This window comes from Nipponia nippon, unplaced genomic scaffold (assembly GCF_047370975.1).
Source record: "Nipponia nippon isolate SJK-2023a ecotype South Korea unplaced genomic scaffold, ASM4737097v1 scaffold_11, whole genome shotgun sequence".
NCBI classification, from domain to species: Eukaryota; Metazoa; Chordata; class Aves; order Pelecaniformes; family Threskiornithidae; genus Nipponia; species Nipponia nippon.
This window is the reverse complement of record NW_028262302.1, coordinates 1719561-1732744: the sequence shown is the minus strand read 5'-3', so window position 1 is coordinate 1732744 and position 13184 is coordinate 1719561. Positions and strand designations below refer to the sequence as shown.

At 37.7% G+C, this 13184-nt stretch overlaps 1 protein-coding gene across 2 annotated transcripts in view; it reads right to left on the bottom strand.

Annotated features, from left to right (window-relative positions):
* The window catches only part of NUBPL (NUBP iron-sulfur cluster assembly factor, mitochondrial), an 88943-nt gene that overhangs the window by 73088 nt on the left and 2671 nt on the right, over positions 1 to 13184 (bottom strand). For both annotated transcript variants that reach the window (XM_087747140.1, XM_087747141.1), the window contains exon 3: positions 8922 to 8956. In XM_087747140.1, coding sequence (XP_087603266.1) covers positions 8922 to 8956 — 35 coding nt within the window. The remainder of the gene's footprint in view (positions 1 to 8921; positions 8957 to 13184) is intronic.

The window sequence follows — 13184 nt, the reverse complement described above, 5'->3', positions numbered from 1 at the left end:
GCTTGGAAAATACTTTCTAGAGACCTGTATTTTTTTGTTGCCTAACTGCAAGTTCTGAACAGCTAAACTCTGAAGATATAACTGACAATGTAACCATTCCCATAGGATTTAATGATTTATTTCCACATCACTGCACATATGGCAAGCTACTTTGAAAAAATATACTAAAGTAACACATGCAGAATTAACAACCTCTTCAGTAAGATCCTTATCAATATTGCATCACGCAGAGAGAACACAAGATTAGAAATAAATATATTGTTGGCACACGAAAACACAAAAGTACTCTCTTGGTCTATTCAGCAAAAAGTATACTTAATCACTCACAGATGTTAATATTTACCTTCTTATCAATGCTTTTAAGGTCTCCTCCCCTCTCTCGCTAAATGTTCTCTAGCATAGGCTAACTACTGCTAGGATTTGCTCTTTATGCAGTACTGGTGCCAGCTGTCATGGTCTCATCCGATCATTGGTGAGCTCAAGACCACAAAAAAAAAAAAAATTACAGGATAAAGGACTGTGGTAAAGAACTATAACTCCTCTTCATCTACTGCTTTTACATCATTGACTACATCATCCTTTTTACTTCACTACTGTTAATCTTCTCAACAAGATATTAATTTGCCCAACTAGACCTGTCTAAAGATTTCTGACAAATATTCAGCATAAGGTACATCTATACAATCACTGCATCTCTTACCTCAGTACACACACAGTAAAGTTTTCATTCCAATTTAGAAACTTTACAAGATTTACAGTATTTACAAGAAAACCAGATGCTACATCGATAAAGAAGATATTCTTGCATATAGCCCTGAAACATGAGAATACTATGGCTTCATTTTGTGCAGTGTACAAATTAGAGGCATAGATAACCTCACTAAAAAGATCCTTTCCTTTAACTTTCCTGGCAAGATTCTCAATGTAATTAAAGTTTGGTTTAGCCTTTGAACTCGGCCACTGCCTTGTGAGCAACAGAGATTTGCAAGATAGCTGTATTCTGAATTAATGATTGTCAAGCTCTGAACTTAGTTATAATAAATCCTTTTGGGGGGAAAAATTAAAATAAAGTTGTTGAAGGTCATATTAGGCATAGTCCCTCTATACACTGGCAGAGAGAGGTCTTGTAAAAATCCAGTAAATTTTGCTTCCTTTGCTTTTTCTTATGCACATTCAAAATTATTCAATTGTTATTATGCTTTTTCTTTTAGTCAGGTGAGTTTTACTATACATGGTCCTTGTACAGATGACATAGGCCCATGTTAATGACAAAGCGATCCATATCTTTCCTCCTGTTAATTATTTTAGTAGTTGCTTAAGAGCTGCTTAGTCTCTCCGATACACTTTCTTTATGTACGTTCCCTTTTTTGTCTTTCAGGTAATATTAACTATGATAATCAATTACATTTTCCAGTAACAGATATTTCAACCAAATGTTGAAATTCCATTTGGTTGAAATGTTCCAGTTCCATTCATATACCTCAGAGGACCCCTCCACACATACTTCTGTGTTCAGTGGAGAATCTGGTGATGTTCACTGATTTCTTCCAAGTTGCCAAATGCTTTACTGAGGAACAAGCCTGATGATAAAAGACTTCATGCCAACAGAAAGAAGAAAAAAAGAAAAAAATCAGCTCACAAAAAGCTGCTATAAATAGCTGTTAATCAACATAGCCTATGTTACTGCTAAACATCCAGAGACTCTTTGACAGCATTAATTTCATTTTTGCTCATCTTTTCTGAGACTTTTTTCAATACTTGGTAGGGCGTATGTATCCCCACTGGACGTTAATGGATGATATTCTACTTTGAAGTAAACTCTGCAGACCAGCAGAATTCATAGAATCATGGAATCGTTAAGGTTGGAAAAGACCTTTAAGATCATCAAGTCCAGCCGTTACCCTATCTGCCAAGTCCACCACTAAACCATGTCCTCAAGCACCACGTCTACCCATCTTTTAAATACTTCCAGGGACGGGGAGACTCAACCACTTCCCTGGGCAGCCTGGTCCAATGTTTGACCACCCTCTCAGTGAAGAAGTTTTTCCTAATGTCTAACCTAAACCTCCCCTGGCGCAGCTTGAGGCCGTTTCCTCTTGTTCTATCACTCATTACTAGGGAGAAGAGACCGACCCCCACCTCACTACAACCTCCTTTCAGGTAGTTGTAGACAGCGATAAAGGTCTCCCCTCAGCCTCCTCTTCTCCAGGCTAAACAACCCCAGCTCCCTCAGCCACTCCTCATAAGACTTGTGCTCTAGACCCTTCACCAACTTTGTTGCCATTCTCTGGACACGCTCCAGCACCTCGATGTCCTTCTTGTAGTGAGGGGCCCAAAACTGAACACAGTACTCGAGGTGCGGCCTCACCAGTGCCGAGTACAGGGGCACTATCACCTCCCTGGTCCTGCTGGCCACACTATTCCTGATACAGTCCAGGATGCCATTGGCCCTCTTGGCCACCTGAGCACACTGCTGGCTCGTGTTCAGGCGGCTGTCAACCAACACCCCCAGGTCCTTTTCCGCCAGGCAGCTCTCCAGCCGCTCCTCCCCAAGCCCGCAGCGTTGCATGGAGTTGTTGTGACCCAAGTGCAGGACCCGGCACTTAGCCTTGTTGAGTCTCATACAGTTGGCCCTGGCCCAATGATCCAGCCTGTCCAGGTCCCTTTGTAGGGCCTTCCTGCCCTCCAGCAGATCGACACTTCCCCGCAGCTTGGTGTCATCTGCAAACTTACTGAGGGTGCACTCAATCCCCTCATCCAGATCATCAATGAAGATATTGAACAGGACCAGCCCCAACACTGAGCCCTGGGGAACACCACTTGTGACCGGCCGCCAACTGGATTTGACTCCATTCACCACCGCTCTCTGGGCTCGGCCGTCCAGCCAGTTTTTAACCCAGCGCAGAGTGCACTTATCCAAGCCATGACCAGCCATGGTGTTCAGCCTGGGAGGGATAGAGGCACAGGTTAATGAGCTGTCATTGTTCTATACAGTGAAGGATCCCCTACATTAGAAGCGCTCCCAATATTCAGCAGCTGCAGCCCTTTCCAAAGACAGAGATTCCAGCTTTACTTAATGAAGGTGCCAGTTATTTTTAAAGCTCTTAATCCACCACCAGGACTCGCAGTTTACCCTTTTAATGTCATTATAGACTTACAGTTAATCCCAAACTGCAAGCAGCAACACATAGGACAAAAGGGAACTTAAAATCAGGACAGGCTCTGGATTCCTCGTTTGACATACTGACACACTGAATAGCCATCTTTTAATCCCTAATTCTCTAACTCTTTCAGCTGCACACTATTTAAGCGCCTAGCTGTAAATTGGATTAAAGCCAAAATAGTAGCACTGCAGTTTTCTCACTCTCTATCCTAGAAATGCAGACTTGTTTTAAAAACTCACTCTTCTACTGGTTTAAAAGCCCTTTTTCTTCATACGAAGATCTTCTAATTTTATGTCAGCTACAGGATTTCTCTGGCACTTTTTTCCACAACAGTCTGCAGTAGCTCCCAGTCAGATTTCTAAATAATCAGATACCAGTAATTCAGCCTTGTTTGGCCTTCTTGGACCTTATGTATCCTACTGAAAAAAAACTTCAATACAGCATCATTTTAAAAATAAATTACCAAAATCCAGAATCCCAAACATTACTACATCTCTACAAGATGCCTCTCTGCTTTCAGAGCATGCCAAATTATTATAAACATGCTCCATCTTTCACGTCAGTCTCTCTGCATCTGCTCTAGGCTTTCAATGACTTGAAGATTCAGGATGCAGGTAATTAAGCCTACATGCAATACTTAAACAAAAAAAAAGTAAAAATTTTATTTTCCTCAAATTAAGCATATAGTCATTTGATTAAAATAAAACATTTTAAGTGGCCTATGTTTAAAAATATTTTTAATTTCACTCATTTTTTACTTGAAAAACAATAAGATTGCTTTATTCTGTCATTTTCTTAGCTGATCTAGAAGCCAAGCTGTCATTGCAAGATAACCCCAATCAATTCTAACTGGCATCTCCAGCTTTATTGACACGTCTTAGCATTAAGAAACAAGCATGAACACCTTATCTATAGCAGTTAAAGGCTTCTGATTCTCTAAGCAGCAAAGGTAAAGATGCCTAGAAATCAAACCCTAATAATTAGGAAAGCTGCATAGGAGGGTGATGAAACAGGTCACAACTTGCCTTCACACGGTAATTATTAAGTGAAGGACCCCATTATTGTCTAAATTCTTCTAGATTTGTTTGTTGTCCCCACATGGAACTTTTTCCTTACCAGAGAGAAATGTATATACATTGTGAAGTTAATATTTGACTGCTGCATTAATAGATATCCTGTAGACAAATAGTTCAATTACAGGAGCCAAATATTTGAAAAAAAGCTGGAATGTAAAGAAAATAGGCTGGGTGGATTTTGAGTAGTTTTGAAATTAATGTGTGTTTTTGATTAAAAATTAATGTGTGTTTTTTGATTAAATACACATTTTGAAATAATTAAAACTAATTTTATGATCACAATAGTGAATTCACATGAAGACTCTGCTCATAACTACATAATTTCTATGCTATAACTTACTATATATTTGTGAGAAACCTCTTACTCACGTATGCGTGTAATAGGCAGATATCCACAGAACTTTTCTGCTTTTAAAACAAAACAAAACAAAAAAAATCTGCGTTGTGACATTTTGACTGTGATATTGTCTGAATACGTGTTTTTCACTGAACTAATCACCACCTTTCCCCAGCTTTACTCACATTACAAGACGATGCGTTTGGCCTTTTCCTGCCCGCGGTTAAAGGCAACCCGGCGGGGGAGAAGCGCCCTGCTCGGCCCCCGGCGCTCCCTCTGCCGGCCGGCCGCCTCCCTCCCTACAGAAACACTGACGGCCTTATATTTAAAATACTACGTTGCTCAGCAACCAGTGGGTTTGCTTGGGAAAACAAAGGCCACTCCCTAAGATAAAAATCATCCTGGATGTATTTCAAATTTTGGTCCTGGTCTGCTTGACCCAGTAATCCCCGGACACAGAGTTAGGCTAGAATAGTTAAAACTGATGCCTTTAATCACGTGCCCCCGCTGCTGCGGGCAGAAGCCACTTGCTTATGCTTACATGCTTATTTGTTCCATATGGTTGTACTTCTTGCTCCTCTGTCCTTCACAACACAAAAACCACTTCATCCTATAGTGAAAAATGTAAATCTTCCTGGAAAGAAAAGGAGAGTCAAAGGAAATCTGACTGGGGAGCTTGCTTCATAGTGACAGCACAAGCATGCAGCCTCCCAACTGGATTTGTGCCATCCTTAGTCAGGCACAGCTGGTGTTTGCTCACTAAAATACTCTGTTCATAAACAAGCAATCTCTATCCTATTATTGCTGCCATCTATTAATTCAACTTGTTTCTACTATAATAAATCGTCTCTGGCCAGGCAGCTTTCATAAATAGTCATTCTAGTCTGAATATGAATCGTCCTGGCATGAAACCCCAAAATTCTTCCCAAGTGCTCCTAGGGGAGCACAGCTGACTGCTGGTACATCAAAAGAACGAAAAGAATCAGCTGTCAAACTCAGCAAACAATTAAAAATAGGACACAAGGGTAAAACTTTAAGTTATTTCTTAACACAAAAAGAACACGGTATAGATTTATAGGTCTTGGTACAGGCACAAGAGCCTATAAAACTCTTAACTATCCCATCTACAGCAGGTAACCCAGGGTACCAAAACCCTAATATTCCAGAGAGGGATAAGAGGCTGCCCTGCTTGTTTCCCTGGCTTTGCATCAAAAAACCCAAAACAAAACTCCCAAAAAAACCTACTTTGTCTTGGACGTGGTATCTAGGCATCTAAATGAAATCCCGTCTTGAATTATTTACTCTGTAACCATGAGGTAAAAATATGCCAAACAGACTGAGCACCAGCGTGCAAGGCTTGAACTCCTGAATTCTAATCCCAGCTCTGCCAACACCACTGTGCGCCCATAACAATGTCCAAGGCTCTGTCGATGCCTTAATACTTCAGACCATCACTATAACTGAAAAAGCTTCCATATTAAAAAAAAAAAAAGTAGCATCTAGCTATAGAAACAGTGGGGTTTTGTTTTTTAACTATAAAAAGCAGACTTTTAAGAGAAGATGGAAGGAAGCTTTCTTTTATCAAAAGGACAAAAAATTCCTTTATGCTTTGGCTGTTAATCTTCTTCCAGCTTATGACACTATCGAACAACAGTAAGATGTCACAGCTGTTACTGAAAGCAGCAAGAATCTACTCTAATCCAATCTCCTCTGAAAGCATCTTCCACAGATCTCCCTCACCAGAAAACAGTTGGTCTCAGTAGTCTGTGACCTGTAGAAATCTTAGAAAAAGAACTCTTGAAAGATCAGAAGACAACATTATTTTTAAAGTCATTTAGCCCCAATATACTACTTGCTTTGAAAATCTAGTTATAAACATGGAACTTGTAACAGAAACAGCCTGTATCCAATGGAGGAAGCACAGACCTTTATTGTCACGGTGACCTATCTTTCTCCACAAGTCCTTTCTTTCTTCCTTTAAACAGTGCATCAAGTTCAAGCACCAGTTTCTACAAATCTGTATTTTGCTTATAAGAGACATAAGGACTGTAATGAAGTTGCAGGAGGCTGCTGAAGCTCTGATCTACTAACAGAGTCATTACTGCTTCCTCAGAAAGAGATGAACTTACGATAGCAATGAAGGCAAAGGAAACCATGGGAAGGCAATGCACAATCAGTAGTTACTAAATGTAAAATGAAGAGGTCCATTGCTGCATATCTGAGGTCAAAGAAATGCATTGTGAACTTCAGCAGGAGGCACCAATGGACTCTGGAAAACAACCTCCTTATTTATTTCACCGTAACAAAATTGAACATTGCAATGATCCCTACAATTCATAGCACTGGACAATCCCAGCCTGGATCAAGGCCCCAGAGATATTCATTTCATAACCAGACTCGCAAACCTAGTAAACTGAAATCAATGGGAGTACACAAATGAACACACAAGCAAATTCAAGCCCAAAGTTTAAACATAAACATGATGCATGTCATCATTTTCTTAAAAAAAAAAAAAATTAAAGCATGAACAAACAAGATAGAGTTGAGTTTCTTCAATCCACCTTAATTTCATATTTTCTAACCTGTAACTACATCAATGCACAATTTCACCATGGCAGCAGCTTGTTAAATTGTGACCATCAGTTCATGCAAATCACAGCTATTTCATCCATTTCAGCTGCTCTTCATTGATTAACATCCACCAGGATGCTGGCCTCCAATTTTACACCACCACATAATCGTAACATCGTGAATGACTAGCGCATTCTATGTTTACTTAACTTTCTTGGCTCAATTTCATTTAAAATTATTTCTCAGTCCCTGATTTTCCAAATAACTCCAGCAACATCATCTTCAATCATTCTAGACTATGGTCTCTCTTATTTGTGCGCTTTACAAGTGTTTTAATGGGCTACTGAAGTGGCGCATCACATCATTAGGTTTAAAGCCAGATGTTTAACTCCTAACGAAAGGGTATAATCCCACAACTTGCGTATGTCAGAATTACTAAGAGATTCTTTATCTAAATATAAATTTAAACAATGCACAAAACTGCATGTTTGAAAAGTATCAAGCACAATCCTAAAAACACTTAAGCTGGTACAGAAAGTTATGTGCAATTAGTTGACGTGGTTTCCATGGAGCTACTCAATGACCACGACACTACACAGATCACATTGCAGGATCACATTCGTTTTGTAGAAGTATTACATCAAATGCCATGTTTTAAAGTTAATTAGAAAGAACCATTCAAGCAGTTTTCTTTTCAAGATGACAGATTTTTCTCTGAAATCGAATTACTCCAGCAGCCTATTTAAAACACAGAATTAACAACTGTGAAATATCAAGATCAGATGCCATTACAAACAGTACATATTTCATATAACAGCTTTAAACACCCTCTTCTTATCAAGTATGACTGAGTTTATGGAAATTTTTTTAATCTTTTACAAAATTCCTCCAGGAAGCGTGTAGATTGCATGTGAACCTCACTCCTTCTATCTGTTGTTTCCTTTTACTCATCTTTTACAACAAGAAAAAGATGCTACCTTTACCAGATTGAAGTACTTGAGGATACTTTGGTTTTAATTAATGCTTTATGAGTACAAAGCCTGCATTATACGCCCTTACACAGGAAGTGAAGCTTGCTTCTGAGTTTACCTCTGTAGCAATAAATGTGCACAATGGAAGTACTCCCAGTTTATAGCAGCAGGTGGACATAAGGAAGATCTGCTGTTTTCACACTTGAATGGTTCCCACTGTCTATTTATAGTCCAAGTAATAGTTTGAGCAATACCAAACTGGGCAATGATATTTTGTCACTCAAAAAATGTATTTCCAAGCTTTAGGGAAGATACATAGCTCCTTTTTTTCCTCAGCTGTTTATATATAAAGTATTTTTACACATTGATTTCTCCAGAAAAAGTAAATCTTTAGAGCTATAAAAAAACATTTTGGACACCATCCAGCTCGTACTCATATTTTTTCCAAGTCAGTGCTCTGAAGTGATAGAATTTAATTATTTATTACGTGTCTCCAAACTGCACAAACATCCTCTACTATGTCTACACATCCTTGCAGAATTGCAGTTGAACCCATAGATACACAAGGGAAAGGACACTGCCAAACCCAGATGAAGCGCGAGAGCTAATAAGTCATTCATGGTACTGACAAAATATAAACAAATTAATATAAACTCAGAAGTCCATGAAAAACAAATAAAGAAATTAACTGTCAGAGTAAATACTTAGATTTAATGTATGTGACTGCCCCCAGCAGTAACCATTTTATTTATGACTCACACACTTCTTTCACATTAAGGCTGATAATTAGATGTTCACCTACCGAATCATTTGCTGCTAGGGCGAGGGCTATATTTACTGCAAGAAAGAGGAAGGAAAAAAAAAAAAGAAAAAGATTAAGTGCAAGAAAACTTAATTCCTAAATATTGAGAATGTTGTTATTTATAACAAGAGACAATATAATAGAAATACATCATACTTAATAATTGCATTCATCATCTTGATTCTTAGCTTCTTGCACCCCTACAACATTATTAGTTTAACTGGCAGCAGCACCCACGTTTCAGTCCATGTTTGCTAACAGCCTAACAAACTCAAGCTAATCTGCAAAAACTTGCAAACTCTTAAGTTTCTAGAGGACACTGCAAAACAAAAATACAATCTCACTTTTTTGCCAAAGGAAAATGTTAAGAAAAAAAATTTCAGGTACCCACTTAACTTTTGAAAAGTGGACACTGTACTATAAAACTAAAATAACCCTACCATAGGTAACTTTCACCACAGTCTCTAGTGAACTTTCTGAAAACTAGAGATTAAGTATTGACCTAAACCATTTAAGTACAGTGACCAGAAAAATGATCATACCCCTTTTTTTGATTTCTTGTGATATATTAAACATTGATATTTGCTGGAAGAAACAGTAATGCATGCTTTTCACTTGATTTTTATGTCAGAAAACAAAGTCTCATCTACCCTGAAAGCATCTGTAACAACTAAAGAAACAGAAAACCAGGATGAAGCAATTAAAAAGACTGTGACTTTGTTTACAGCGTTCACACTTCCATCAATACTTAACTCCCATAACTAAAAAGCACATGCAAGAAATGGTATCTTTTAATGGCTCACCAGCTTCAATTATGTTGGAAGATCTCCTAGAAGCTTCAGTATAACCAAATAGTAATTGTTATGATCCAAGAAGTAACATGTTTTAAAAGGGAAAAAAAAAAAAACAAAACCAAAAAAACCAACAAAAATCCCACAAAAAAACCCCAACACACACAGAGAACTCTTTCTTGGTTAACATCTTTTTTCTTTCTTTGCACATTGTTGTTTGACAGTCCATAAAGCCTTTTAAGAAAGACAAGCTGTGGTCAACCTTTTCTACTGGAAGAATATGAAGGTATGAGAACAAGCTGGGGAGCCAGATTCCCAGCTTAAAGAATTTGGTATTAAGAAAGATAAGTTCCTTTAAAGAAAACAGTGAGGAGGTTAACTAGGAAAATGGTACAGCTCTCCCTAAGAAGCACACAGCCTCTGTTTACTCCTAAGCTGATAAAGCATATAGATTTTATTCTTCAGTTTGCTGTTTAAACAGATGCTTGATTAACTGTTCCCTGAATCAATCAGAGGAAAATTTATCGTCTGAAACTTGGAAACCAATCTACAAATCACAGATAAGGGGAAAAAACAAGCAAACCAATGATAAATAAAAAAGAAAAAAAAATAAAATCAACTGCAGCTCATGTCTGAAGAGGCACAAAGGAAGCAGCAAGTTACTCCCCACTGTACTGTCTCAAAACCACTTTATACATCTATCTTCTTCCTATATAATTATCCTGTGTGAAAATTAAAGTATGATCCACAATGCTTCTTCAATAAAGGATATTTGACTATTGAAGGGGAAAAAAGGGATACAGTGGGAATAATATAGTAGGAAAACCTGAGGTTTTTAGCTGGATATCTAGCTGGACACCTCATGTTCTCTGTTGAATCCCAGCTGATTCTTGCATTCTGTTGTCTTTGTATTACCGTCAGTTCCAAGAGGGAATAGAGATGCAGCATAGGACCTAACCTGACCCTAAACATTCATGTTGGCCCTAACTAGTAAGTTCCCATAACCAAGAGCGCAGGAGAGCAGGGCAGATACATTCCAGAAATTCAATACAATTTTTTTTTTTAATTATTTTTTAAAACTTCACAGCAGGCTCCAAGAAAAGCCACTATGGTATCTCCGCCCATGCTAAACCAGCCGACCAGTATCGACTGATGCACAGGGAGATCAGAGTTAGTCTTCTTGAATTCAGTACAAGTCTGAGAAGGTTTATTAGTCTGGAGTTTGTAACTTCCAAATCTAAACTGTCTAGGAATAGCACAGTTGAATTCTCAGAACATTGAGCTAAAAACACAAATCAAACTTCCTGGCCCAAAATCAGACATGTACAGAGCCAGCTGAGTGTATCTACATCTGTGAAATGGTTAATCTACATCATCAATAAAATACCTCTAGATAACTAAGATGAACTCTCCCTGAAAGATAATTTTCAATACTTATATCTCAATGTAAGTGGCATTTAGAAATAGAATAACCAGTTTATGACTATTAGAATATTTTAACATGTAGAGAAGGCCCAGAATCAAAAAACATGACATTGATCCTGGAAAAGAACCGTGAACAAATACTATTATCACCTTTGCCAAAGCCCAGGCCTGTGTCTGCATTGGTCAGGTGAATAGATGGATTTTGGCCCCCACCTTGAAAGGGTGAGTTTCAATAATAGTACATTCTACATGCAGAATAAAAGCATGCAAGAGGAAAAAAAAATTAAAACACAGTTAATATGACTCAGATACATTTGACCATGTGTTGACTTTATCTGCCCTCCTGAACAATAATGAAAAAACTCAGCCTATTAGTCTTTGCTAAAAATGTCTGAAAGCCAAGGTAGTTGGTAGTATCAGTAGTTTTATTTTCCTCAAACTGAAGAATTAACAAAATGTGAGCAAGAACACCAGTCATTAATTTTATTCCACTTCCACAGCTGAAAACAATAAGAGTTTCAATAAATTAGAAACTCCTCTTCTTTCAAGACCACACTTTGAACTATTCTCACACAAGGATCAATTTTCTACAGTACTCTCATCTTCAGGTAATGCAAAAGAGGTAACAGAAGAGACAAAAAAAAAAAAAAACAAAACCAAACAACAGCAACAACAAAAAAAGCACCTTTGGCCAAATGGAGTAAATACAGCAGAATGCTGGTAAAAGACAGAAACTTGACAGGAAAGAGATAGGAAACATAGGAAACAAGCAAACCAACACTTACACTAAGCAAAGACAATAACAACAAAAACCAACCAAAGGATTTAAACATGCATTGAAAAATATTTTTTCTATAACAATTTCTTCTTCTAATAATTGACTACATTGATTTCAGAAGACCAAAAAGTGCTAGAAGCAACAGAGAATACCATATGAAAGCTATACGCAACAAACAGAGTAATTCAACAGAAATACAAAGACAGGTTAAGGAACGGCCCTGACAAACTTTACCAGAATGCATATCCACCTGTCCTGAAATGGAGATTCAGAGCAATTGAAACGTAAACACACTGGGGGAAAGAATATGAAGAGCCTTGACAGTCCTTCAGAGAGATGCAGGCAGTAAAAGACTGATGATATTTTCTGTGGTGCTTTAGGGATTAGAGGTGTGTACCACCCTCCTTCCTTTTCAACTCCTGCTCTGAAAATGAGTCAGCGGAGTTGTCACCAAACATGTTCCCCACAAACCTCCATTATGAATAACATAATTTTAAGTACATAATTCAGCAATGATGCCATGCAATACTTTTGTTTGTATGAGTTATCTGATCTTCAGTTGTTCATCTGAACCATGAAATGTATTCTCATTTTAATCAACAAGAATCTAGATTCCTTTTTCTTCTCAATATTATAAATGAATACATTCATTAACAAAAGGCTGTCCAATACAGCAACATCTGAATGGTTCATTTACATTTCAACTCTCTTATTTAATGCTTGTTGAGCCCTGATCTTTTTATTTTTAAATGCATGGGTATGAACTCCCAGCTCTTTAAGTATTATTTATACATGTATCATACTTTATGTACAAATTACATACAGATATGTACAAATTACATACAGACGCCAGTCAGCGGAACTTAAATCAGCACATTTGTTTGCAGACATGAGGAGGATACTCTGAATTTACTGTTCAAATTATGTTCAGTCTGTAAATCTGTTGATTTACAAACAGATATTTGGTATTTTTCAGTAACCTGAAACAACCAGCCTATGAATTATAACCATCAACCAAAAGGTACATCATTAAGAAATGCAAGTGTTTCTTGTTTTGCATGTCTTTGTACAGGAATGTGTATCCTATGTATAGGATAGTATATATGTGTATCCCATATACAGAAAAAAATACTTTTAAGTACAGTTGTTCTTACTATGGATATCACATTTGTCTGCTCTATTATTTATTAGACAAGCAGTCTTTTTCAATCATGGCTGAAATACAAAACACAAAATAAGAATTTAAGAGCTACATCAATGTGTTATTCA